General features: G+C 39.0%; 1 protein-coding gene across 2 annotated transcripts in view; it reads left to right on the top strand.

Moving 5' to 3' along the window:
* The window catches only part of tbc1d22a (TBC1 domain family, member 22a), a 211767-nt gene that overhangs the window by 50289 nt on the left and 135375 nt on the right, over positions 1-26103 (top strand). The window contains exons 6-8 of one of the 2 annotated variants that reach the window (XM_017697029.2): positions 2881-3009; positions 7991-8053; positions 15702-15816. In XM_017697029.2, coding sequence (XP_017552518.1) covers positions 2881-3009; positions 7991-8053; positions 15702-15816 — 307 coding nt within the window. Of the gene's footprint in view, positions 1-2880; positions 3010-7990; positions 8054-10062; positions 10129-15701; positions 15817-26103 lie in introns of both variants that reach the window. The other variant, XM_017697028.2, reaches the window with a different exon arrangement.

Genomic DNA, 26103 nt, shown 5'->3' on the forward strand with positions numbered 1-26103 from the left:
TGTGTATGTATATATGTATATGTATGTATGTATATATATATGGGACATATTTAGATACTTGGATGATTAAAATACATATGCAACATAATACATATACAGCAGGTACTTAAATATATAATACATATGGGCTTACATAATCCCACAAAGATACATTTCTTTCTGGATGGTAATGATATGGGCATGTTATTACATGTAGGTACTATGATGATCTTTATTATTGTGAAAAATGTATCAGGGTAGGTCACACCAGGCTTTTCTGAGCATATTGTGGTGTCATCTGTATTCAAACCTTTCCAACCTCAAAGTCCTATTTAATTGGACAAAGTGCACCCATATTTGCATCTTGTGGTGTGGCCAAAATATTTCAAAGTCTTCTTCAAATGATGGGTTGAAATACCTTCACCCCTGCCCAGTGGACGTTTGTCATATTTGTTGTTTTGGGGTTTTTCTTCACAGTACTCAGTGTTTCTGTCATAAACTGCTGCTGTTGTCTGGTTGTTGGTACACCACTGGTTTCTTTTTTCTTTTTCAGCACATTCCAGATTGTTGTATTGGCCATGCTCAATGGTCGTGCAATGGCTCTGATAGATTTTCCCTCTTTCCCAGCTTCAAAGTGACTTGCTTTCTTCATTTTATTAGCCCTCTAGTATTTATTTTGATCTATCTTTTTTTAAACAACAAATATACTCTTCACAAGAGAAAACCAAGGCTTGAAGCATGAGAAGACATTCATAGCTATTAATCACTTAAACATTTAATTAACAGGTCACACTTAGGCCACAAGAAACACCTGTCAGTCACACGTTCCAATATTTTTGTTCACTTAAAGCATTTGTATCAGTAGCTAGATGCCTAGTAGCCTAAATGTATAGGTCTCTGTCCAACTTTTCATCTCAGTCCCATCTATCTTGCATTTTGGACTTCAGTGGTCTCAAGGTGGCTGCAGGTTTTTTCCCCACATGACAGACCATCTCCTTTAAAATCCATTAAAATAATACCTTTACATTTAGACCCTATGTCACATTACACTTAGACTCTGTATATGTCAGGCTCTGCTCTTAGTTTACTGCGCTCGTGAAATTTGGATCTAGCGCAGGTGTAACATGCCTGAATTTATCAGTGTCTTCTGGTGTGTGTATGTCTAAAATAAGACCCACAGATATTAAACTTGATACCAATGCCAATTGTAAGAACTGGCAATTTAGATATATGATTAACTGAAATAACTGTGGTCAAAAATCAAGCATATTCATTAATAAATACCAGAAAAAATGGTTCATCATAAAGGTTTTTGTTACCACTAAATCCGTGTAACTATCATCTGATTTTATTGACCAAACAATATATCAGTCAGGCCCTAATCTGAATGATAGAGCAAAGTATGATAGATTAGGGCTGAGCTCTGCCAGAGATTTGTTCCCCATTAGCAGGTTTAGAGATGTGCTTTGCTCTTGGACTTATATTTTAGCCCTGTCTATTCTCTTTCTTTTTGAATGATGACAATTAAATCTCTTGTCTGTGTTTTGCATTCACCTTAATTTCCACCTCAGGCCTCAGAGTCCTTGCACCAATGTTAATCAGCAGCTCATTCTTCCTTAGAGTGTGAATGCTTTGAATGATCTGAAACCTCGACATAATACATTATCAGTTAGACTTAATTACATGTACATACGCTAATGACCCATACCCCTGCCATGAATGGCGCTGCTTGGCACACATACATCTTGTTGTAGAACTTGTCTGAGTGTAGGGAGTAAAAAATGGGTGCGCAGGATAGCGTCTCCTGTGATAAATGGATTTTCACGCCTCTAGATTTCCATGCAATCAATTACTTTATCATGAGACTTTCTTTTTCGGGCGCAGACATCTGCTGTGCTCTCTTTTGCTGTGGAATTAGGAGCGGGAGTGGGGGGTTTGCCTCTTTACTGCTGACTGATATTGACTGGCTGACCAGAGCAGAGGACGGAAAAAAGGCTAATATCCGTATAACTGCCTTTTGATTCTGCAGATTTTGCTGCTTCTCTACAAACTGGATCCAGAGTAAGCCTAGCTCTAGGCTAAATTACAGACATGCAGATATATATATGTATATATATGTATGTGTGTGTGTGTGTGTGTTTGTGTGTGTGTGTGTGTAAACCGAGGATATAAGAGATTTCAATGATTATTAGGTCTGGACTCTGGGGTCATCAGTCCACTGTTCTTTTTTTTTCTTATGCAAGTAAAATCATCTCTTCAGAATTGTCCCTCAATACCCTCAATATATGACTTATATTAAATGGTTGTTTAGACTAAAGTTTAGACTAAAGTTACTTTTTTTAAGGGCCGTATTTGAATTTAAAGTGTATTTGAAAGGACAAACTTTATTATTTTTATTGTGTTGTCATGTCTCCTTGCTCTCATTCACTTTCTTTATATCTTCTGTCGTTCAAAAACGGCCTTGCCAGACCTAATTTCCAAGATTTCTGAAACTGAAGTGCTGTTTTTATGTAATAGCAGATAATTTTGTGTTGTGTATTTCAGTCATTGAGTCCACTGATGTTGTAAAAACTCAAGGACACAGCAGAAGTCGGCTCACTAGTGGTTCACTGTGACCATAAAAGCCCAGCTGACCACGCTCTGAGTCCAGCACTGAGACACTGTGTATTATCGGCCGTTGTGCTAAAGCAAAATGTGCTTTAGCATGGTGGGACTTGGGGTAGTCGGAGGGGGGTAACCTTACTGGAATATGGGTGCAGTGCACAGGCAGCAGAAATTTCAGAGGCTAATGTGGTTCGATAGTGGATTGATTAGGAAAGGCGTTTCAGCTGCCCTTCTGTAACTGTGTGTGTGTGTGTGTGTGTGTGTGTGTGTGTGTGTGTGTGTTGTGGCGGTTTTCAGGGCTACCTGCCTGCCAACGCAGAGCGCAGAGCCAGCACGTTGCAGAGGAAGAGGCAGGAGTACTTTGGCTTCATTGAGCAGTACTACGACTCCCGCAATGACGAGCATCACCAGGACACCTACAGACAGGTAATACAATACCTGCACTCCAGCTTTCACTTCTGATTTTCACTGAGGAGGTGACCTGCAGCCAAAAGCAAAACCAACTCCCTGTATGAGGAGTAACCACTTTTTAGAAAATTTACAACTTACAACAACAAAAAAGTCTCTTCAGTGTCAAATAAGGGCATACGCTGCCATCCAAATGTTTGGAATCACTTAGCATGTTAATACTGTTTTTACCATGTGTGATAAATTATGAACTTTAGATTTACATGCACAACGCATTTACAGACAGCAAAAGGTACTTTTTAAAAATGTTGTTAATTAAAATATCTTTTTGTTTCCTGTTACATGCCTCGCTTTTTAAATATGAGACATTCTGGATATTAATTTAATTTTAGCTTAATTGTCGGTGTTGTTCACAATCACTATCATCTACTGCTCTGGGCATCATTTTGGACAAAAAAATGATTTTTGTCTTGTGTGCTTCTTTCTTGCTTTCCTTCTTGCTTTCTTGATTTCTGTCTTTCCTGTTCTCTTTCATTCTTTCTCGATTCTTTGGTGCCTTCTGGCTTTCTTGCTTTCCTTCTTCCTTGCTTTTTCTTTCTTTTTTGCTTTTCTTCTTGCTTTCTTGCATTCTTTCTTGCATTCTTCCTTGCTTTTCTTCTTGCTTTCTTGCATTCTTTCTTGCATTCTTTCTTGCTTTTCTTCTTGCTTTCTTGCATTCTTTCTTGCATTCTTTCTTGCTTTTCTTCTTGCTTTCTTGCATTCTTTCTTGCTTTTCTTCTTGCTTTCTTGCATTCTTTCTTGCATTCTTTCTTGCATTCTTTCTTGCTTGCCTTCTGGGTTTTTTTTTTTTTTTTTTTTTTTTGCATTTCTTGCTTTTTCTTTTAAACAGCTGCCTAGCTTTGTGCTAAAATGCTGGTATATTTGCTTAATATTATTGAAAACGTTCCTGCCAGACTTTTCAGTGAAAGTGTGCAGCCCTTTGCATTTAAAGATTTTATCCATGTAGCAAGAATCCTACACTATATTATTAAATAAGCTTAATTTCTACCTAACATGTGTGCAGTCCTATTTGGTTGATGCCAGTATGTCCCCCGTTCTTTGCCTGAGAATTCATTCACTGTGTGACTGAAATGTTTTTCTCGCTCCTTCTCACACACAGACTCTTAGTCACTATAAAAGATTTGAGCTGCCCCCCCCCCACCCCCCACCCGAAAATCATGGCCTTTCACAGTGAACTGAAAATCACCCTTTTTGCTGACAGTAGGACAACACAATGGACCAGCTCTTCAGCCTCTGCGGGGGGGGTCTCGTTCCCCTGCACTTTCTCATACACATTGGGATTAAGCCCACTTCTTCTCATTGCAGCAATAAAAACATACCTCTTCATGCTGTTGGCATGCTGTCCCACAATGTGGTAGGGCCAGAGAGCTGCTAGTATATTGTAGCACAGTGCTATATACTACAAGTGCTGTTTGGGCTTCAGTCAGGGCTGCACAGTTCATTTGCCACAGTTCGGATGTTGCAGAAGGTATCAAATGAGCCAAATCACAGTATTGCACAAAATAAAGCACAAAATAGTTAAGGCCCATTTTGTATTTTCTGCTTTACATACAAAGAAATTGTGCGATAAAATTTGCATGACAATGTCTTATTTTTTGGCAACTGTCTTATTTTTTTTTTTCAACTTGACTGAAAGGCATATTGCGATCACAGTACCAGTCTGGAGGATAAATGTCTTATAAGACTGGCTTAATGACTTTTTTATTGAGAAAAACATTTTCTGAAATGTAATGATATTACTGTATCTTATCACTTTTATTCGTGTTAATTATTTTCCCAAATCGCAATTTTAAATTCTTAAATGAAAAATCAGTTGCCTACTAGTATTTACTTACAAGTACAACACAAGTTCGCTTACCTGGCTCACGTTATTACCTTCATAACATTGCAGCACAGATTGTCCAGTATCAAAATCATAAACTGGCTGTTTGCTGAGCATGTATATGCAGAAGTAATATTCTGATTGTGTTATTGACCCATTCTGATTGTGCAGCCCTTATTATTATTATTATTATTATTATTATTATTATTATAGAGTAGAATTGTGGGGCGATACAGATATTCAATATTTTTCATGTGCATATCTCAGAGTACTGATGCCAAAACATTAACAATTATGAAATCTAAATTTAGGACTGCATCTACCTGGATTTGCATTATAAAGAAATACATTTGTTTGTGACAAATACAGTAAAATGAATAAAATCCAGATATTTTAGCACACTAGCTTAGCTTTACCTAAATGTTGTGATCTTCCAGAGTACATTAAATACATCTTCATTGTTAAAATTACTCAAATCTCTATGGATCTCTAATTATCAATGATAACTGCAGTATGCAGCAACAGAATTGCAATATGATTTTGTCTGTATTGTGGAGCCCTGTGGTCCAGCCACTGAGAGAACTATAATCTGTGCTCTGCAGAGGAGTTTGGAATTGGTACGGCGTGATGGCCACCTCCTCTCTGCCCTGAAATGAAAAGAAAAAGTAGTTTAATTTTAGGGAAACTTTGTAGGTGCAGTGAACTTGGAAGTAGGTGAACAGAGTTTTTGCAAACATTCCTTTTTATTAAACTAGTTGTCAGAGGCAGCAGAACAGAAAAGCCTGCAGGAATACAGCCCCTGACTGGCTTTTCTCAGCAAAGGCTCTTGCATTGCAGGGGTGAGGCCTACCGCTGGGAGAGGGCAATTAGCTGCGCTCTCGCCGAGTGGGAGTGATGGCAGGCGACCTCGCCATGGTCACGCAGGTGTCGGCCGACAACGCACAATGAAAGACACTTAGGATGAAAGTTCAGAAAAGCTGTTAAAAATTGTTTGAAATTTAAAGGAAAAACAAATATACTTAAGACCAGCTGCCTGGTTGTTGAGGAGCAGCTCTGTGCTGGTAGAGTTACAAATGCCTGTTAATGATGTTTATACAATGAAACCTTCAGTTTTTCTGCAGGTGCCTAACTTTGTTTGAATCAGTGTAGTGGATTCCAAGTCTTGTTTAAGGTAGAAAAGGACATCTTCCCTAGTTGTTATGCTCAAACCTAAAATACAGAATGATTCAAAAAGATTCATCGGATTTCAAAGTGGCAAAGCGTCTGGGAACCAATCACATACCGCTTGAAATAGGGGGTCATAGAGTTTCTGACTCTCGTTCTCCACTTATAAGTGTAAATCTGTCATAACCGTGCAACATGATTTTCGTCAGCAGTGAACCTTCAACAGCTCAGAGCATTTGTCGTTGGTTCCATGACACTGGATGATCTCCAAAATCGCATTGAAAGAGTTGCGAGTGCAGTGACACTCAACATGCTCAATGGATTATGGGATGAATTTAACTGTCATGTTGATGTTGACTGTACAGCTGGAGGAAGTCCTACTGAGTGCTTATAAAATTACATAACAAACTTTATGCTCATTTAAAGCATTTACAATTTACTGCATTACAAATGAAATTCGTCATTTTGAAATTGGATGGACCTTTTTGAATCATCCTGTATTAGGGATGGGCTGTTTTCAGTAATTGAGTAGTTTCTTGTTTACTACTGTTCAGAAGTTTTTAATCTCCATTCGAAGTTAGCAGTCACTGTTTTTAATGATGTGAAATGATGTTTTCTTGTGGGTAAATGTTAATATAATTCTAATGTTCTATGAAACTCATTCTGTAGGAAAAAATGAAGAAATTGTGGATGATGAACAGAGCTGTAGATTACTCAGTAATAACTAAAAAAACTGTTAAGTGGATGAACTGAATTGAATCTTAAACTGAACTGAACTGAAATAAAAATTACTATCCAGAATGTCTCATATTCGGTGACCAAATCTTTCTGATCAGATGTTCCTATAAACTGCAGTTTATTGTTTAATAGCATTTACAGTTTTTGGGTCATACTTTATTATTATTCCCAAAATTCTTTAGATTTTGAGCGTTGATTTTTTATTTTTTTTTTGATGAACCATGAATAAATATGATTCCAAACCTTTGAAGAGTGGAATTTGATGAGTAGTCAGGTAGTTGAAAGGCATTTTAAAGCACTCAACAAAGACCACTAACAGCATATAATAAAAATATAATAAAAATTATTTTAAGCTGGCATGTAAAACAGAGCAGCCAGGTGCTATTTGCAAATTAATTTTTACCCATACACTTTTACACCTGAACTGTCTAAACTGCACTGGATATCAGTTGATGATCAATTTCAGTCTATAGGAAATTCACTGCAACTGAACCAACACCAGATAGTTTTTTTTTATTTTTTTTATTTTAGTACAGAACTGTATAGAAGTCTTCAACAGCCAGATCTGTATTTACTGAACAGCAGAATAAACTAGACTGTTTTGTATTTTAAAAAAATGATTAACCCAAATTTGGTTCCTTGTTCATGACTGCAATCCAGTCATCACATAGATCTGTTAAATTCCTTCAGCAGCATGTCTGATTTTATTGAATGAAGGTTTGATGGGATAATCTAAGTAGATAATAACTGTGAATGCAGGACTTCCATACGGAGAGCTTTGGGAATGGTTAAGTAAACATTCACACACATCATACAATCTTATTTTTTATTTATTCTATGTACTGTTTTTTTAATAAATACATGCCAGTTAAGTAGCTTTACAAATAATTTTTTTCTGACATTTGCACATGAATGTCAACATTAGCTCCTTAATCGTTTTTTTTTTTTTCAGCTAATTTTTTGACATTTTTATAAACCTGTCTCTAGCAAAATATAAGTATGACTGTATGATTTTACAAAATGTCTTGACTCTTTCACCAAATGACCAGCTGTGGTGATGTAGAGGAATGGTTAACTGCCTTTCTGAGTGTTTGTGTGTCTGTGTTTGAATGTCCACTCACATCATCTTTCTCTTTCTTTCACACAAGAGAATACAGTCCATATTTCAGTGTATGTATATATATGTGGTGTGTGTTTCTCTCTCTGCACCATCAGATTCACATAGATATTCCCCGGATGAGTCCGGAGCGTTTAGTGCTCCAGCCCAAAGTGACCGAGGTAAGAGGCCGGACAGAGAGGTGTCGCAGACCGCTTGTCCGTCCATCAGCCAGCAGCATGTCACTCAGTCATCATCTGCTCAGTGCCATCCGTCTGTCTATCTCACTGTCTGTCTCACTGTCTGTCTGTCTGTCTGTCTGATCTGGTGGCTGGCTCTGAGTCTCCGGCTAGAACTGAAGGAAACAGAATGCCTCTGTTGTCTGTTCGCACACAGAAGAAGTATTTGTGACTAGTAAGGGCAGTTAGTGATATGCTAAACTTTAGTCTCATTCTCTGTTAATGATCTGCTAAAAGGCCTGTCAGTTATCTCACAAATACCTTATGGCAGTTAAATGAGCTGAATGCAGTTATTTTCCACAATTGTTTCTTTGCAATAAACAGCCGGGGGGCTTTGTAAAAAAAAAACAAAAAAAAAAACATTTTTTGAGATGCATCAAAAGCTGAGAACAACAAAAAAGTTGCAACTTCTGACTGGAGCTGATACCTTTTAGAGGTCAGTGTTGAGTAATGTTTGTTTATTTGAGCCGGCGGTGTGTCTCTCATCATTTACGAGCTACTGAAGCAATAAAACATGAATGTGTTATGAGAATCACGGTCGCAGCTCTTTGTACACGGCCCCTTAATGACTAACATGCCGGTGCATTTCCAAACCATTATGGACAGCAAAGATTAATGGTGGACATTTTTAAAATATATTCGGTTGTTCATGGTCTCCTCAGAAGTGACAGAATGTAGATTTGATCATTTAAAAAAAATATTTCACGACATTCTGAGGAGATAAATTTGAATACCCATCATACCAACATCATCTTGTTCAGTCAGTCTGTGAAGCATTTCACAGCCAATGTTTTTTTTTTTCTTTTTCGGTTAATTCCAGTTTGTTTAGCTGTTCTGCTATCACAGTAGAAGCAGATGCAAAACAGCTATTATTTAGCAACTGGTGCTGGTAGCACAGCTAGAGTGCTTCTCAGACTATTGTATTATAAATAGCAACATCTAGGAAGACAGCTTATCAGCCAGTTTGGCCACTTAAATAGTTGCATACAATGAACTGACAAATCAGTTGTTAATGGCACTTATTTATACGTCAGTCACCAAAAATCGTCACCTAGAAGTTCAAGAACATGGCAGGCTGCAGAGGATAATTTCTTTAGGGATGTGTTAAACTTTTTGGGACAAAAAGGCCATGCTGAAAATTTTTTTATGATGTATATCTTTTTTTATGGCTGCAGTGGTTAATCGCCAAAGTTAGTGACGTCAAATTTGAGGAAAAAGAAAAGCAAAAAACGGTCTTCTCTGTTGTTCATATGGTACACACAGTGATTCTGATCTCAGTGTTGGGCTTGATGCGGCTTCTATTGTTTTGTTGTAAAAGAAGAAATCCATTAGTTCAGTAATATAATGGTCGATAGGTTAATAAGAGTAATTGATGGTTGCAGCGCAAAATGTTTTTAAGTTTAAATAAATCAACAAGTACCAAAATAAAGCATTACAAATGTTCTTAATGATAATAAGAATTAGAAATAAGAGCTAAAAAGATGTTTTGTCCTTTACCCTCTAAGTTGACTTGAAATGTATTTCTTCAGAAGCATTAAAAAAGAAACAACATGAAGTGATATAGTGTCTGGTGTTTTGTCCAGCGCAAAATAAACACAGACAAAGAAACAAAAGCAAGCTTTATCGGTTTCACCATTCCTCCCATTGTGTCCTAAACATCTGTTTTGGTCAAGAAGTTTTAGTACATCACTACCCTTTTGTATTTTATACAGAGTTAATGTTACTAGCGGTGTCAGTATTCATATACTTTGCAGTGAGCTGTTGAAAGGAGTTGGTAGAACTACTTTGCTTCTTCTTCAGTTGCGGACAGGCCAGTGTAAGGGGCTCGCTGTCTCCGATCAGATTCAAGCCCCCCCTCTCTCTCTCTTTCTCTCTTTCTTTAATGGCTGTTCCGAATCCGTCCTAACCTGCTTGTGCTCCTGTGTCTTTTTTTTGTGTTCTTTTCCCTGCAGATTCACATTGACATACCGAGAACTAATCCTCTTATTCCTCTCTTTCAACAAGCTTCTGTGCAAGAGGTGAGCCGTCCACACCATTCAGTCCACTCACCTTAAAGCTTTCTCTTGCATATGCTTGGCCCACTCACAAAAACAGACACATTCCCATAGTTGTCTTTCGCACACATATGTTCTCACACACAACCACACACACACACACGCACACACTCCTCGTTACAACTGTGTGAGCCGTGTTTCATTAGAGAGGAGGGAGTTCATACTGAATGGCTTTACAAGTTTCATGCTATCGTGTGGGAGGTGTTTCCATTGAGCTAGTTGACTTGACCACCATACACATGTATTATACAGGAGCCATACAGATGTCTGGTTAGCTTCGTAACCACTTGCGTTACCGTTTTTGTCAAGTTTAGGGACAATTTGCAAGATAGTCTCTCTAATTAGGGAAGGACAGAGTGGGAATCATTGATCAAAATTTGGAATAATTTGGAAAAAGAATTGCTGCAAATAAATGTAATAAATGATTCTAATATGCTAGCACTGTGCAACAGCAGCGTTCTAATTGTTAGTAGGACACTAGGAAGCTGTAAATACAAATGAAGTAAGGTATTGTCGGAAGAATGTTAGAGTTAACAGCTATAGACTGAACAGGTGGATATATGTGAACACACTAGTTTGTTGACAGAAAAACAATGCATTCAGAACAGACTATCTTTGCAGCTTAGCTTCTATATATTGACTCAATGTATCGACTGAGGAGCGAATGATACATTTTGAAACTTTAACAGTGTTTACATACTGCATCAAACTCTGTTGTTTAAAAAAAAACATTCAAAAAGTAATATAAAAATAAAAAATATTTTCTCATTGGGATATTAATGAAAAATACTTTAAATCAGTAATAAAAACTTTTCAAATGTCCTACAGATGTATGCAAACGTTTGGGCGCCCCTGGTTGAATGACATGTTTTGTTGAAGTGAAAATAAATTAAAACATACTCTACAGTGAACAGACAACACATTTTAATGCACGCTTACTCATTATTTGCTGAATTCACCATATTGAGGTTAAAAAAATAAATAAAACTTGAAATCTGTCTTGTGCAAAAATGTATACGTTTTACATCTATGTTTATTTCATTCTAATATGTAAAACTCATAAAATTATGCACTAAATTTTCAGAAAAAGTACGGTTTAAGTTTTTCAATATAACTGGACTTGATAATAAATAAACAAAACGTCATTTGATTAGGGTCGTTCATACTTTTGAAAGCGACTGAATATCTTTTTCAGTGGGGCATGTGAGGCACATCCCTGTGGCCCAGCAAAAACTGACCCCTGTAGTTAAAGAGCGTTCTCTCTTTCTATCACTCTCTTTCTCATTCTGCTTGTCTTTCTCAGTTCCTTCTCTCTATTGCCTTCTCTTTTTTCTCTGTCTTTAATATTGCCATCTTTGCTCTATTTTCTCCTTTCTTTCTAGACCTTTCTCTTGCTACAAAAGCAAAGGCAACCTGTCTAGAAACAATTATGAGCTGATTTACATCATTTATGCACAAGAATTCCTGAGACGTCAGCACTGATTTCTGAGCTGAGCCTATAAGCACTGACACTTTAAGCTGATTTAAAGTTGTTCAGAGCATTGAGTGGCCTCTTCACCGGCAGACAGGGCACTTAGGTATACAGACAGAAATGTTCTGTCATCCCTCTTTCAGATGAAAAGTACATACTATACACATTCCATATGCTTACTTAGGCGACTATGCTATCCACAGTAGGGCTTCTAGTGAGTGCCCCCAACATGCGAAAGAAAGCTTTTTTTCTCAGTGGCTCTCATGTGGTTGCTCTTGCATAGTAAAACAGCTCCTAACACTATGGAAGCCTGAACCCACAGCTTCCTTATGCCTGAAAGTGATAGTTTGATGAAAAATCAATTTTGCATGATTTTCCCCTTGCAAATTCACCCAGATGGCCACATTATATACTTACTTAGGTGGGTTCTGCATGGATTAGCAGATGAAAATTATTGTATATACATAAAATATTATGTACATACATGTATGCCATATACACCATTAAAAAACAAACTAAAAAACAAACAAACTCATATCTCCATTTTTGGAGAATGGATCAAAAGAAGCAGCTGAAAATAACTTGTAAACAAGTCTGGTTCCATTGACTTGCATTAAAAACAAAGCATGTTACCATTTTGGAGATATGAGGTTTTCTTTCGACAACAGCTCTATGTCGCTGCTGTCGGATCAAAACCTTGTAGCTCAAGGTGATTATATATATATAATCACTTGAGAATTCGTTTTTTATTTCTGTATTCTGTAATACTATTGTCCATTTTAGATTATAGATAACAGTGTGTCATCCATTGTCAGAAAGCACATAGGCAAGTCTGTTTGAGATTTGCAGCTTAACACAGTTTGAGTCAAATGTGTGGTTGTTTAGGCATGCCTTCAACCAGCAGGCTAACCACCATACTAACTGGTGCAATATAAGCTTCCAGGACTTGTTAGCTACATTAGGCTTTTGCTCCAATTCACAACTAAAGAAGCAAACTTTACACACCAAATATGTCTTGGCTCAGTCACAACATTTGGCTGAAAGGGAAAATTGTTTATATTCACTTTTCACCAAACTGTTGCTCAAAGTATGCATGCTTGTAGCTGAATCCCTTTCTTCCTCACTCACCCTTTGCCCAGCATGGTAAAGAGACCTGTTTGCTCCTCCAGTGAACTCTCCGACTGTGACGACCCTCTAACCACTTCATTAGTGTTCTACACAAGGTGTCGCTCCCGCGAAAGCAGCAGGCCAGCTAATGAGATGCAAAGCAGGTTCTCATCTTAAGCCACTCATTAAACCCCGGCCATGTGACTTTGACCAGCAGGTGTTGATGTCGTCCTTAGCGTTCATGTGTTGTGCTCTGTTTTTGTTTTGTTTAGTTTTCTTTTTTTTAACAAGCGAACTGAGTTTGGTCGATGTGTTGTGGTCCTGAGCTAGTTCACTTTTCGCTTCAGCCCTTACAGAAATTATTTAGCACTTAATGGAAGTCCTAAAAACATCACCAGGGGGTAAGAAAAGCAGGTAGGGTCTATGACAGAGGCCACTGCCGTAGAAGAGTCTGTTAAGCAAATAAATGGATAATATATTCGATCCCAGCTCCTCAGTGCACCTACAGCTGGTCATTGATTTCTGCTGCCTGGTTTAGTGACTAATTTCCACCCTGTGATGGGGTTCTGGAGGGGAGCGAGAGCCATGCATCCCAGCTAGGGATGGGCCAATATAGAGTTTCTGGACTGATAATGATAATACCTTGTTGTGGTTGATCCCGAAACATGTTCTCCTTATTTTCCATAAACAGTACTGTACAAAAGTCCAAGGGACTTAAAGCACATTGTTTATAAGATAAAGACCTTTTTAAACACATATCAAAAAAGGAATTTAGACCCTAGAATCGAAGATTGATCCATTTTAGTTAGCCATGACTTAGCCAAGCTAAAACAGACATACATTTTTTGGTAACATTTACATTATTTTATGTAAAGGGTTTACATGATTTAGCTGCATTTAGTTTATTGACATAGCAGTGGAGTTCCTCCCTGGAGGGGAAATCAAACCAATTTTATGTATGGGGCAGAATAGTTTGGCAAAAATATTTTTTTAATGATTTTCCACTCATCCTGGATGCAGTGAGTCAGCGGAGATATGTCTGGATTCCAGATTTACTTCTTTAGTTTAGAACTGATGCGGGGAAGGTAAAGCTGCAGCAAACACTAGAACTTAGTGATCTTTCAGATAGCCCAAATCGTTTGTGTAAATGTGCATCCCCAAAACTTCTTTCAAACTGCTCACACCATATCCAGATCTTCATTAAGATTGTCCTGAATTGTTGATATGATTTAGGACACTGTATGACTTACTGTGAGCTTTAAACCTGTGGGCAGCCACTTTGGACAGTAGAGTCTGTATTCATAAACCGTCTCAGGAGTGAGAGTGCTGATCTAGAATCAGTGATAGTCCTAAATATGTGGGGAACCATCAGTCAGCCCCAACCCCCAGCTCACCCTAAATACCAACCCTGGTGTTGATTTGGCGGCCTGTAGTGGGGAAGTTTTTTCATTTTTTAATAGCTAGTTTGACTGGTTTGCATGACCTTAATGATGAAGGCTTGGATGCAATTTGAGCTGATTGAAAGAAGTTTTGGTATTTTTGCAGAAACAATTTAGACTATTTGGGAGACTATTGAGTTCAAGCGTTTCTTGGCAAAAATAACCTTGTCGCAACCATTCTAAACTAAAGAAGCAAAATTCAGACTCCAGAAATGTCTTGGCCATTCATTTACCTCAGTTAACTACCACTATGGGCCGCCAAATCAACACCAGGCCTGGTTCAGTGAAGACATTGGGTAGATACATTTTTGTCAAAGTATTATTTTAAGCACTTTGATCCATTGGAGTGAATTGAGAGGAATAGAAATGCCCTTCTCTTGTGACTGTTTAAATAGTTGCAGTTATTGTCTTTCAAATTAAATATTAGACACTATTAGATTAGTAGCACTAATAATTTATCCCTTTAATCAGTGAATAATATCAGCCACAGATGATATTATTCCCAGCAAGCCCCAGCAAGGAAGTAGAGAGAGTGTGTGAGGAACGTAACGGAAAAGAAAAGGCTAAGGGAGGAGAAAGGAGGTGGAGACGTCAGATGTGTGGAGCAACTTGCATTAACAATTCCCACCTTAGCCCCACACACCCCCCGAGCTTTGATAAACGGAGCTTTGAACATGAAAGGCGACAGAGGAGGTGAGTGTGGCGTTCGTGTTGATAGACTGGGATTGGTGGAGAATAGGATGCGGTGTGGCATGAGGCAGCCGTGAGCATGTTTGGTGTTTGGGGCCCAGCGCGAGCGATGAGTTTATTCGTCGGTTGACAGGAACATGACGCCCCAAAAGGCGCCAACCGTCAGTTCGGCCTGTCAGACGCCGGGGGAAGTCAAAGGGAGAGCGCGTCTTGCTTCTGTACCTGATTTAAGTCGAACTTCAAGCTCTCTTTAATTTGAGCAAGCTGACAGCAAGGTGAAACGTTAAAAACCAGTGTAGACGCTGTCTTTAATGAAGATAGAGGTGTTTGCTTAGCAAGAAAAGGAAAAAAGTCACATAAAAGTCCTGGTTACCCAGCAGCAGGAGAGTGGCCTTAAAAATGAAAGTGAAATTTTAATGATAGTCCTTGCTTTCATTAAAAATCTAAATATCAAAGTCTGATTTCACACAATCATGGTTCCCCTCTCTGAGACCTGCTCCTTCATCACTAATCCCTGTATATGTCCACTAAACTTACGGCAACATGTGCTTCTTTCCAGTCATTTTCTCACCCTCGCTGTCTGCTCTATTGACTGTTGTGATGCTAATTACTCTTGAAAGCTTAATTGATTTTCTTAATTGATTGCTAGCTGAATGAGGAGATTCTCTCTGTGTCTAATTAAAAGCAGTCATACGAATGACCTTGCACTGCTTAAGCCCCATAACATTGTGTGTTCGCATGAGTCCCTTTTTGTGTTTATAAACAATATAAATGACTCCTGTGATGGTGCAAGTAGTACATAGTTTGATTAGTTTCTCTTCATTCCTCAGATCTTCGAGCGAATTCTCTTCATCTGGGCCATACGGCATCCAGCCAGCGGCTATGTGCAGGGCATCAACGACCTTGTCACTCCCTTCTTCGTTGTTTACGTCTTCGAGTATATTGGTGAGTGGATAGTCTTTTTACAATCCCAGACACATAGAAGAACCATAGTAGAGTTTAGTGGGCTTGGCAGACCCCTACAGTATCACTGCCGTGCAAACTGGTATGGAATCCATTGATTTTCTTTGTTTAAAGGCAAGAAGCTGTGAGTGATCCAAGCAAGTAGTGTGGGTACATGTGATCTGGCCAGCAACTGAAAAGCAAGACTTGAAGGCATGTGAAATAAAGATTACAGGAGCTTTACGACTGATGCCTTAATGTATAATGCACGTGTCGAGCTTGTCAGTTTGTAAAATTAATAAGATAAAGGCCCATGTTTCTACATTCTTGGGTTTCCAGGTTCTCAGAGGGACTCATCTGTGGTGTTCTGCAATTAATTTTTGAACTGAAACATTACTTTCAGGAAAGGTGCATGCAGGTTTTATAAGGCAAAATTATACCCAAATAATTTTTTTATTTTTTTTTGATTTACCACTTTTTTTTTACTATCAACATTACATGTAGGTTCACGGGGGGAAAAAAAAGAAAAAGGCTTATTTTGTATCGTACGTCCTGCGTCCCCTGGTTTCTCTTTCCACGATTGTAAGGAAATCTATGTTGTTGATTCTCAACAATGCTCCATTTCACATCAAAACAATCTGAAAGACTTTGTTTATATCTCAGCAGTTGAATTATGCATCACTTTTGAATTTGGAATCCCCCTTTAACGGAATGTAGTAGATAAAATAGCGGAAATAGCCACGTTTTTTGATGTTGAAACGAGATTAGCATTACAGAGAAATGTAACATTTATTACTGTAGGGTTACAAATGCATAAAATGAATAAAATGCAGGTAATTTTAGACCAGAAGCCAAGTATCACCTAAAACTTTCTGCTCTTCCAAAATATCAGTTTGAATATCATATTGTTCAAATCTGAACTTCTGTCCATTGTTGACCTTTTCATCTGCTTATCCTGATATGATTCCGATATCATCATGCATACTTAGATACAAGCTAATGCACTGAATGCCACTGTGATGGTAGAGTGTATGTCTATATTGGAGAAGTAATCCACTAACTGATAGTACACAGTGCATGGGTGGGCTCACACTGCCTGTCTCTTTGATCCCTTCTCTCTCTTCTTCTCTGAACTAGAGAGGCTGACCTAGAGATGCTCAAGCCCAGTAGGTGAGGAATGGTGCAAGGTTGGTGGGTGGGCAGAAGGCCTGGGCTCTAGAGCCTCCAGTTGTTTGCATGCTCAAACATGGAGAGCGAGATGTTTGTCACTTTTGACTCTTCGCTGCTCTGACTCATGCACTGTTTGATCCTCAAAGGATCACCGTGCTTATCTTCATGCTGCTGATGAGCTGTGAAAGAGCTCCGGCCGGCTAGCACCTTCAAAAGCATCACAATGACACTTTACGTGATGTTTTTGATGTGGTGTTTGTTGTTTTTTCCTTTCCCTTGTTTTCTTATCTTCCACACTGTGTTGCGTGACATAGGCTTTCTGTCTTTCAAGCAGTAGAAAGAAAGATGTAATTATTATTTTGGTCGAGAAGTGCTCTCGTCTGCGTTCTTGTTTGTTTGTGTACTTATCAGGGATGAGGATGGGGAGGGTCTTTTCAGCTCTCCCAGATATATGAGGATGGTTTGTTTGTCTGCATAGGTCTTATTCTCATTAAGGGTCCAGCAATTTCATGACAGTATTGAAAAAAATTAATGATAATTGTGTTTTGTTTTGAAATAAAATTTATTTGTATGACAAAAATGCAGTTTTATGTAGTACAGTATGGTGCAAACGTTCAAGTCCACACTTTTTTAATTGAAGATCAATCCAATCCAGTCAAGAAAGGTTTTCAGGAAAACACACACGCACATGCCCACACACACACACAGGCACCCGCACAGAAAAACATATATTTTGCAGAAAGTTACACAGAAGTCTTATCAACTAAACTTGACATCAGAATTTTCAGTATTTAATATGTTTACCCTTTGCTTTTATAACATATTCCATTCTTTTGAGGAGTCTTTCAGTTTTTCAAAGAAATCCGCAAAGCTATTGATCCAAGTAAGCCCACTCATCCCAACTTATTCAATGGTGTTGAGGTCTGGAGTGGCTAGTCCATTTGTTCTAAGAACTAGAGCATAGTTGTCTTCTCTCAGTGGAAGTTCTGAGAAGTTCTGAAGCAAAGGTGGAGCTTGATTTTGTCCCATTTCCTAAAGATGAAAGCTTTAATTGGTGTTTATATGTCGGTGACAGTTGTAGTGGTCTAGCAGGTCTTACATGGTTGGGAATCCCATTTTCTTTATATCTTTTCATCATTTTTTGAAATCTAGTTTTGAAAGCTCTAAATATATGAATCCCCATTGTTTTAGATTAAAGGTATTGTTTTACTGTATTTGTAATAGGCCATCACAAGTTAACATGATGCTTCATATTTTGCTCACCACACATAATTGGAATGTTCTCAAGACCCATTTTATTATTTATTTACCATCTCCTGTGCTGACATGCTCATGTGAGCAATTTCAAGCTTATTTTTTTGTGAATGTTTTTTTTTAGTTTATTTATTTTTATTTATTTGCTAAATGCTTTTGGTATGAATTGGGGTTTATTTGAAAAATGCTTTCAGAAATGTTCAGGCATGTATGAATGAGGCTTGATCTTATCCCTTTATCTGTCTGTCTGTCTGCCTGTCATTTCCCCATCTCTCTTTGTTCTACTGCTGGAGTAAAGTTATTTTGTGGTGGATGTGCTCCACTACATCCTCACTCTCTCAACCACTTATTACCCACAGTTCCACTGGGTCCAATAAGTCCTGACAGCGTTTGTGATGGCCCCTCAGTCAGAGTGTGACTTTGGATCTGACTGCAGGCTGCTGGGGGCCCCATTAAAGTCAGGAAACGCAGCAAGCACAGGCAACACATCGCACTCTCACTGTGAAAAGAATACGTCTTACCACCCTCAATCAATGGTGGGCAGAGAGAGAAAAGCAGAGAAGCTGTTGAAGTTGAGCTGAAGAGCTCTGCTGAGTGATGTGAAAGCAGTTGCTTACTCACTCACTCACTTTCTGTTGCTGCCATTTTTTTGGAAGCTGTGTCAGATGCCAGTGAATCCTGGCTTGACTGAAACACTTTCTCCGAGTCCAGTAATGCTGCCTGGATCAGTGTTGCTTTAGTGAAGCAGCCGCTGATCCACACGCATGCTGTCGCTCAGATGCTTCCACAAAGCATTGGCACGAGCCGTATGGGACGTGAGCAAGCTGTTTGTTGAAGGCAGCCTTCCGTTTCAGAAGCAAACACTTCTGTTTTTTCATTGAGGAGCAGGATGAAAGCGTGACTCGGAGGAGTGTGTTCCTTGTGCAGAATCACTTGCGCAGTGCCTTTGAGCCTAGGATTGCTCTTAATCCCCATTTTTAAAGATGCATGATGACAGGATGTAATTTGAGGCCAGTTAGGCCCGTTATTTGTTCGTTGCTGTTAGGCTAATGTATTATTGAAGAAGTCCCTTCCTTTTTCCCTTACCTTGCTTGTGAAGAAACATATGAGGACATACAACAGAGGCTCACTGTAGATGCTGTCTGTTGACAAAGCCTCGAAGGTACTCTGAAAGAGCTTTTTTTTTTTTTTTGAAGGGATTTTTAGATTTAACAGAAAAAGAACAGAAATATGCTGTAGGTGAAAATACAGCTCACTTGACATGTTTTTGTCATAGCTGCTGTCATTTTTTCTAAGGCTGCCCCGTCATTCTTGTCACATCCACAGTACTTGTTTAAATGTAAATATCTTCATTTTTATTCATCCATCGGTTGGCAAAGAATGATCAAATGATCTCACTCAAGCTTTCACAAACTTTAAATCATGTTATCATATTATTAACTTCACTGAACACCCTTGGGATAAATTGAGACGTTGACTTAGATCCACACCTGCTCATCCAAAATCAGTGCCTGACCACACAAATGCAAACAGCCCTGACCTCAACTCCACTGAACACTTTTGGGATATATTGAGACATTGATTGAGATACAGGCCTACTCATCAAAAATCAGTGCCTGACCACACAAATGCTCTTTTGACTGAATGGGCACAAATTCCCTCAGACACGCATTTGTATCACTTTGCCTTTTACTGTTTGCAAGGCTTGTAAATTGCTCTGGGCAAGAGCATCTGCTACATCAGTAGTGTAGTAATAACAAGTGTAGATGTAATAGCAAAAAACTGAGTATATGTTTAGCTAGTTTGATAGATTTTAAGATCTTTGTTGAACGGATAATGGCAATTGGTTTGTTCCCTGGCAGGCTATTTTTCCAAAAATGCTGCTCTGATAATGCTTAGCCTTGAATCTGAACAAAGGGGCATCAGGGTGAAATATTTGTCAGGGCCACAGCTACATACCTGTGTGTTTTGGATGGTAGACTTTGAGTGAAATCCTGAGAGATTGAATGTGCTCTGATCCACCTGTAGAGGATCCTTCAATTTATCTGAACTGTTATCCAGTGCCTTCCTATTTTTCCTCTCTTACGAGGTGATTTGTACTCTCAGTGGCAGGTATTGCTGCTGTATATGTGAATAAAAGTTATTTATACGTCTGGCTGAACCAGACCGATATGATCTTTATAGGCTGTCCATCATCACACATTCCTTCTTTACTCTCATTGCACCATTTACTTGCTTAACCCTTTAAACTGCAGGTGTATTTATAACTTGAACTCATGCACTGTCAACTGGAACCAAAATAAAACTTAATCTAGGTCTGGGAAATCAGCCTATAAAGAGTTTTTTTTGTGGTTAAACACCAGTATCACTGCAGTTTAGTCTAAGACTTGGCTTAATCATGTCCAAGCCCCAAAGTCTCAGTGACCGCACCTGCTAAATTACCTTAGTAACCTTAATAACATGGACAGCTGTCATCTACTCGTCAAAAAAAGAAAAGAAATAATGAATAACCTAATTGTAACCTATCTACAGAGCTTAAAATCCAATGTAACTACTTTATTCACCAATCAGTCAGCCTTCCAACCTTACAAAACTAGTTTTTATTCAGGAATAATGTTCAAAACCAAACCAGACCTGATGTGAATGGAACCACACAATATTTTCTCATATAAATGTATAACTTGCATATTGGATTCTTTAGAAGTTATTTACTACTACATAATGAGTATTAAAGGAGAATTCCACTGTTTTTGGTTTGAACAATGTCATTCACAATGTTCTGATGTGAAATGTTTCACTCTAGAGGAGCTTACAGAGTCAGAATTGTTATGGTGATAGGAACCAGACATTTACACAGTTTCGTGCCTCTAAATGCTGCACAAAGTTATTACATGAGATGGATGGGAATTATCTGCCTGATGCCTGAGACATCATTTTATCAAAGTTTTGAGAAGATTTTGGCCTAAAATGCATTTTTATAAACCCATTCAGTAGTGTAGATATACATACAGGGTGTTGTAAAGCAAAATTGGACCTATTTGCCACTATTTTACCATCAACATTACATATAAAAACTCAGAAGACTGCAGGTTGAGTTTAGTAGGTACAATTTACATTGAATGCACTGCAATCCCCGGTTCCTATCACCAACAATGTGAACTTAAGAAAACTGTAGATGAGAATAATTTCATATTAAACTAGTCTGAATGTACATCTCAGTGGTTGGATTATGCAGACAAATTTGAAAAATTCCTATGTAAGATTAAAAAAAGAAAAAAAAAGATTTGCAATTTAAGGAATTAAACAATGTGTGTGTGTGTATTCTTAATATTCTTATTCTGCAGCCCCTTTGTGCCATAAACAGATACATTTCTGGTCATGATAGCTTGTGATTTTTTTATTTTTTTTTTTTTGCCCACTCCTTTCTGTCTAAGCCTATTTCCATTCTTCAGACCAAAACTATTTTCCTATTAGGCAGCATTAAGGCTTTATAATTAAAGGGATGAGTCTGATGGAATAGTATGGTCTGCTTTTTAATGTGGCATGGTATCGAACGGGAGAAGATCTATATTGTAATTTGCTTCGTCCCGATGTATGGATTCTCCCAGGGTAAAAGTTCTGGAGGAGAGACGCGCTTCGCTGCCACTGCCTTTAATGGTCATTAGCACCGATCCACACAGTTAATAATGAACCATTCCTGTGTTACTCTTACTTTTAAGTCCTGCAAGTGCTGCTGGATGGAATGAGTGAATAATTCTCCTAACGAATGACCAAATGCTGCTGGTTCTTATGATGACCAGTAATTATGGTGTCAGTCAAGGTTGAGTAGCCAGACCGCAGGCTTACCCTCTATTTTCAGCGGTTCTGCTTGCATAAGAGCTTACTGTGTTGCCCTGGCAACTCTCCCGCACTTCTCTGAACCCACTCTGGTCGTTCTGACACATGCCTGCTGCTGCTCCATTCTGGCTCCAACTATTTCGTTTCTTCATCTTCCTCTCCTTGGGCTACATCATGATGCCATTTACCTCTGTTCCCCAGCAGCGTTTAGAAGTGCTGTAAATTTTAGGCCTCAGGCAATGTCTTCTCAGGCCACTGCTGTGAGGAATGTTCTATGCAAGCTGAACACTTTGTTTCTGCAAGGCTGCACTGTGGGCTAGGTGAGTTTGGGTTGAGACGCTCTGGTATGCCAGGCGTAGAGATGTGCTCTCAAGCGTTAGTGCCCAGGAGTTTCAGCAGTGCGGGGAGGTAATGGAAGTTAATGGAAGCACGGGCTCAGCTCAGAGACCTCCTAGCCAAGTGCGCAACTCCTTCATATCCCTGTGCTCTTATGTAATTAATGGCCCTTATCACTGCTTGGAGGTAAGACCTTTTCCCACAATACTGTCTGAATGAAAGGGAGAAACAAGAACGCTGTGCTGTTCCTCTGCAATTATTGACCCAAATAGAAATGCCCTGCACTAAATGAGATTTTCAAACAGCATGATACACTGTTAGTTCTCAGCCTCGGCATATCTTTTGAACCTGTTGAATGGCAGAAACTGGCAGTGTTAAAACACATTGACAGAAGGTGGTCTAATTGTGGCTACTGCCTCTCCCATAATCCAGCTGGACTCAGAAAATGGTCATTTCAGTGTACATGATCATTAGGGCTGTGGCAGATATTGTGTAAATTTGATAAATTAGGGATGTTTACTACTTTGATGAACCCACACTTTTCCACTGGGATATACGTTAGTCCCTGTTTTCACCTGGTAACTTAATGCATCTTGAATATCAGGATTGCATAAGGCAAAGTCACATAAAAATGCAAGTGTAAATGCACCCAAGATGCATTTAGAACAGATACGGATTTAAATCCATTTGCTTAAACCTTTTCAGTAGGTGATCTGAGATGCATTTGAGTCATGTTATAGCAGTGTAAATGCATCCATCTCTCTAAGACATATTCGACAACTAAAACCTGCCCCAGTATAACCAAAACAGCTCCCCATGCAGTACTTCACTCGGCACCTGATCTGTGTCTACGAGGAACGTAATTGTGGAGGACGTGGTTAGGGACCAGATGAAACAAAATGCTTAATAGCAAGTATGGACCGACCCTTCTATGCAAAACAAACTGCAGCTGAAGAGACTGAATGGATAAACAATTGGTAATTGGTTGCCACGTAATAACTACATTTGCATATTCTGTCCCACACAGCAGTCAGATTTCAGTAGTTATTTTATTACCAAGTGTAAATGCATGTGGCTAAATCTTATCTGGATGCAGCCCAGATACCATCCAGCTAAAACTGAAACCTAATGATAGCACAATCTATGATCAGTAAAGGCTTTCACTTGAAATTGTAATGACTCCCGAGCATGGAATACAGCATTAGTACCACAGTTAACACTGAACGTGCTCCCAGGCTTTGGTTGAGATACTTGAGCAGCGCTGGAGAAGGAGGTGCAGAGCACAGCCTGACACTAAACGCCTCTGATAGACGCTCTAAACACCCTTATTTAAACGTTTTGAGAGTTAGTCCATGAATATGGAGTCGCGCCTGCATAATCAAACATGTGGTTTTAACTGCACACTGTGGTGCGGAGAGGAAAGGAGGGAGTGGAACCCTGCTGAGATCTGGAGCAATGTCTTTCTCTCTCTACTCACCAGAGGCCCTTCCCCACGTACGGTGGCCTCCATCTTTCCTACCCTCCGCATAGAAGCAGCCATAGCTTGGCAGTCAGCAGGTGGTATAAGAGCAGATAACAACACATTAGCCGAATTCTTCTTTCTAGCTTAAGTCCCTCTGCGTGTAGTTACTAAACGAGACCACTTATCTCCACCAGTGCTTCCATGTCCTTCTGCAGAGCCAGTATTGTTAATAAACCCTTCGACCACCAACTCTCCTTTCAGCACTAGGAATGGACATTTCTGTATATTTGAATGTACGGACATTTGGTTCTTGGTCCTGAAATGCCTTATATAATGTTTGTCAAACAGTGATCAATTCCAAATACACAGTACTCGTGGGAAACCCATGGCTAAATGAACATGCAGCAAAATAATTAAACCAGTAGCAAAGTGGAAAGCTCCGGTTCCCCTTGAGCCTTCACTGTAACAAGAATCCATGAGCTGTATGAGCGAGAGAGAGAATGAGAGAATTGTGTGGTTTTTGGAACCATCAACTGTACATAGAATATATATATGATATAGCCACTCATTAATTTGGAACATGCAGCCACTGTTACTCTCACTGGATGGTGGTGAGGAAAATTGGAAACCATGTTCACCCTGTGGAAAGACATGATTTTTATGTGAACTCTGCATTCATGTGATGAAAACAGTGTTATTGAATTGCTGCAAGTAATAAATACATTCTGATGTATCCTACTTGGCACTCATATACACAGTATGTTCAAAAGTATGTGAATACCCCTCCTAATTGTTGAGTTTCAGTGTTTATTGCTCTCAGGTGTATAAAATCCATCTCCATAGACAAATTATTGCAATAGAATGGGTTGTACTGAAGAGCTCAGTGACTTTAAAAGTGCCGTCGTCAAATGCATGCTATTATTGTGAAAGCCTATAGGAACAACAACCGCTCAGGCACGAACCATGCAAACTCATAGAGTGGGACCAGAGCGCTGAATCTGGTATACAAATTGTCTATCCACTGTTTCATAACTCACATCGGAGTTCCAAACTTTTTTCACTCAGAAAAATTGTATATAAATAGTAAAAATGGCCAAATTACCCATTCCTAATCAACTGGGCTCTTCAGACTGTCCTATGCATTCACTAAGAACCGCAGACTCCTGCTGGAGAACTGAGTGGTCAGTGGTGTGACACACCAGCCAGTCTTTAATGAGTATTGGTTTGTTCAGATTCCTCCATTTGAAGAAGTGACCAAGATGCATATGTTAATGCGGTTCTGATTAACATTCATGATTTGCTCTAACAACTCGCTACGTGATTGCCTCGGCAGGTCCTCTGACATTTTGTGCTGTGTATTTTTTCACTCTTCTTTGCTCGAGTTCCCCATCCAACAGAGCTGCTCTCTCACACTTCACCTTCCTTACTTAGCGAGCGACAGACACTAGGAGCTTTAAGGCACGATTAGAAGAGGCTCGCTTTGGCAAAATGACTGCTTGGGTCGCTGTGAGCTGCCAGGGCTTTTAATGATGCTTCCAAACCTGACAATGTATTTTATCCCTCGTCAACCCATAAGGGAGAATGATTAATTTAATAACCGCTATTAAGTCAAAGACCATCTTAAAAGTAAGACTGCGGATTACACCTCCTTCCCGATCATATCCATCTCTATTCAGTTTTTTGATGAGGCTTCTGCCTACGTCATACTGATGAACATGAATAGCCTGGCTAAATGTGCATTATGGTTTGAAGTCTTTGCAATGACCCCATGATAAATCCGCTATCTGGAATTACGCATACATTTTCTCGTCTTTGAATGTAAAAGGCATTCAGGCAGAGAATGATTCAGAGAAATTGTCCTGTCACCAAGTCATTCGTTTCCTCTGAGTAATCGCAGAATATTGAATATTTTTGGATCTAGTTTAATTACTCAGCTATAAAAAGCTATAAATTGAATTTCTGCACAGATCCCTGCCTTGAGAAATTGTTCTTTGTTCCTTTCCACTAGTGAAATGTGTCATGCTTGACCTAGCAGTGTTTTGCTACAATCAAACATTGACATTTTATTGCAAAGCTCATCCTGTTTCTAAAGGCGGGAAGTTAATGTAAATGCATTTGTTACAGTGCTAAATATTGCACATGTTATTTATCAGTGTACAAGGGCTCAAAGTGCAGTTTAATTGTCTGACCATGCCCTTAATGTCTCATGAGCTTCCCATTACTGTAAGTCT

Source organism: Pygocentrus nattereri, chromosome 1, assembly GCF_015220715.1.
Source record: "Pygocentrus nattereri isolate fPygNat1 chromosome 1, fPygNat1.pri, whole genome shotgun sequence".
Lineage (NCBI taxonomy): Eukaryota > Metazoa > Chordata > Actinopteri > Characiformes > Serrasalmidae > Pygocentrus > Pygocentrus nattereri.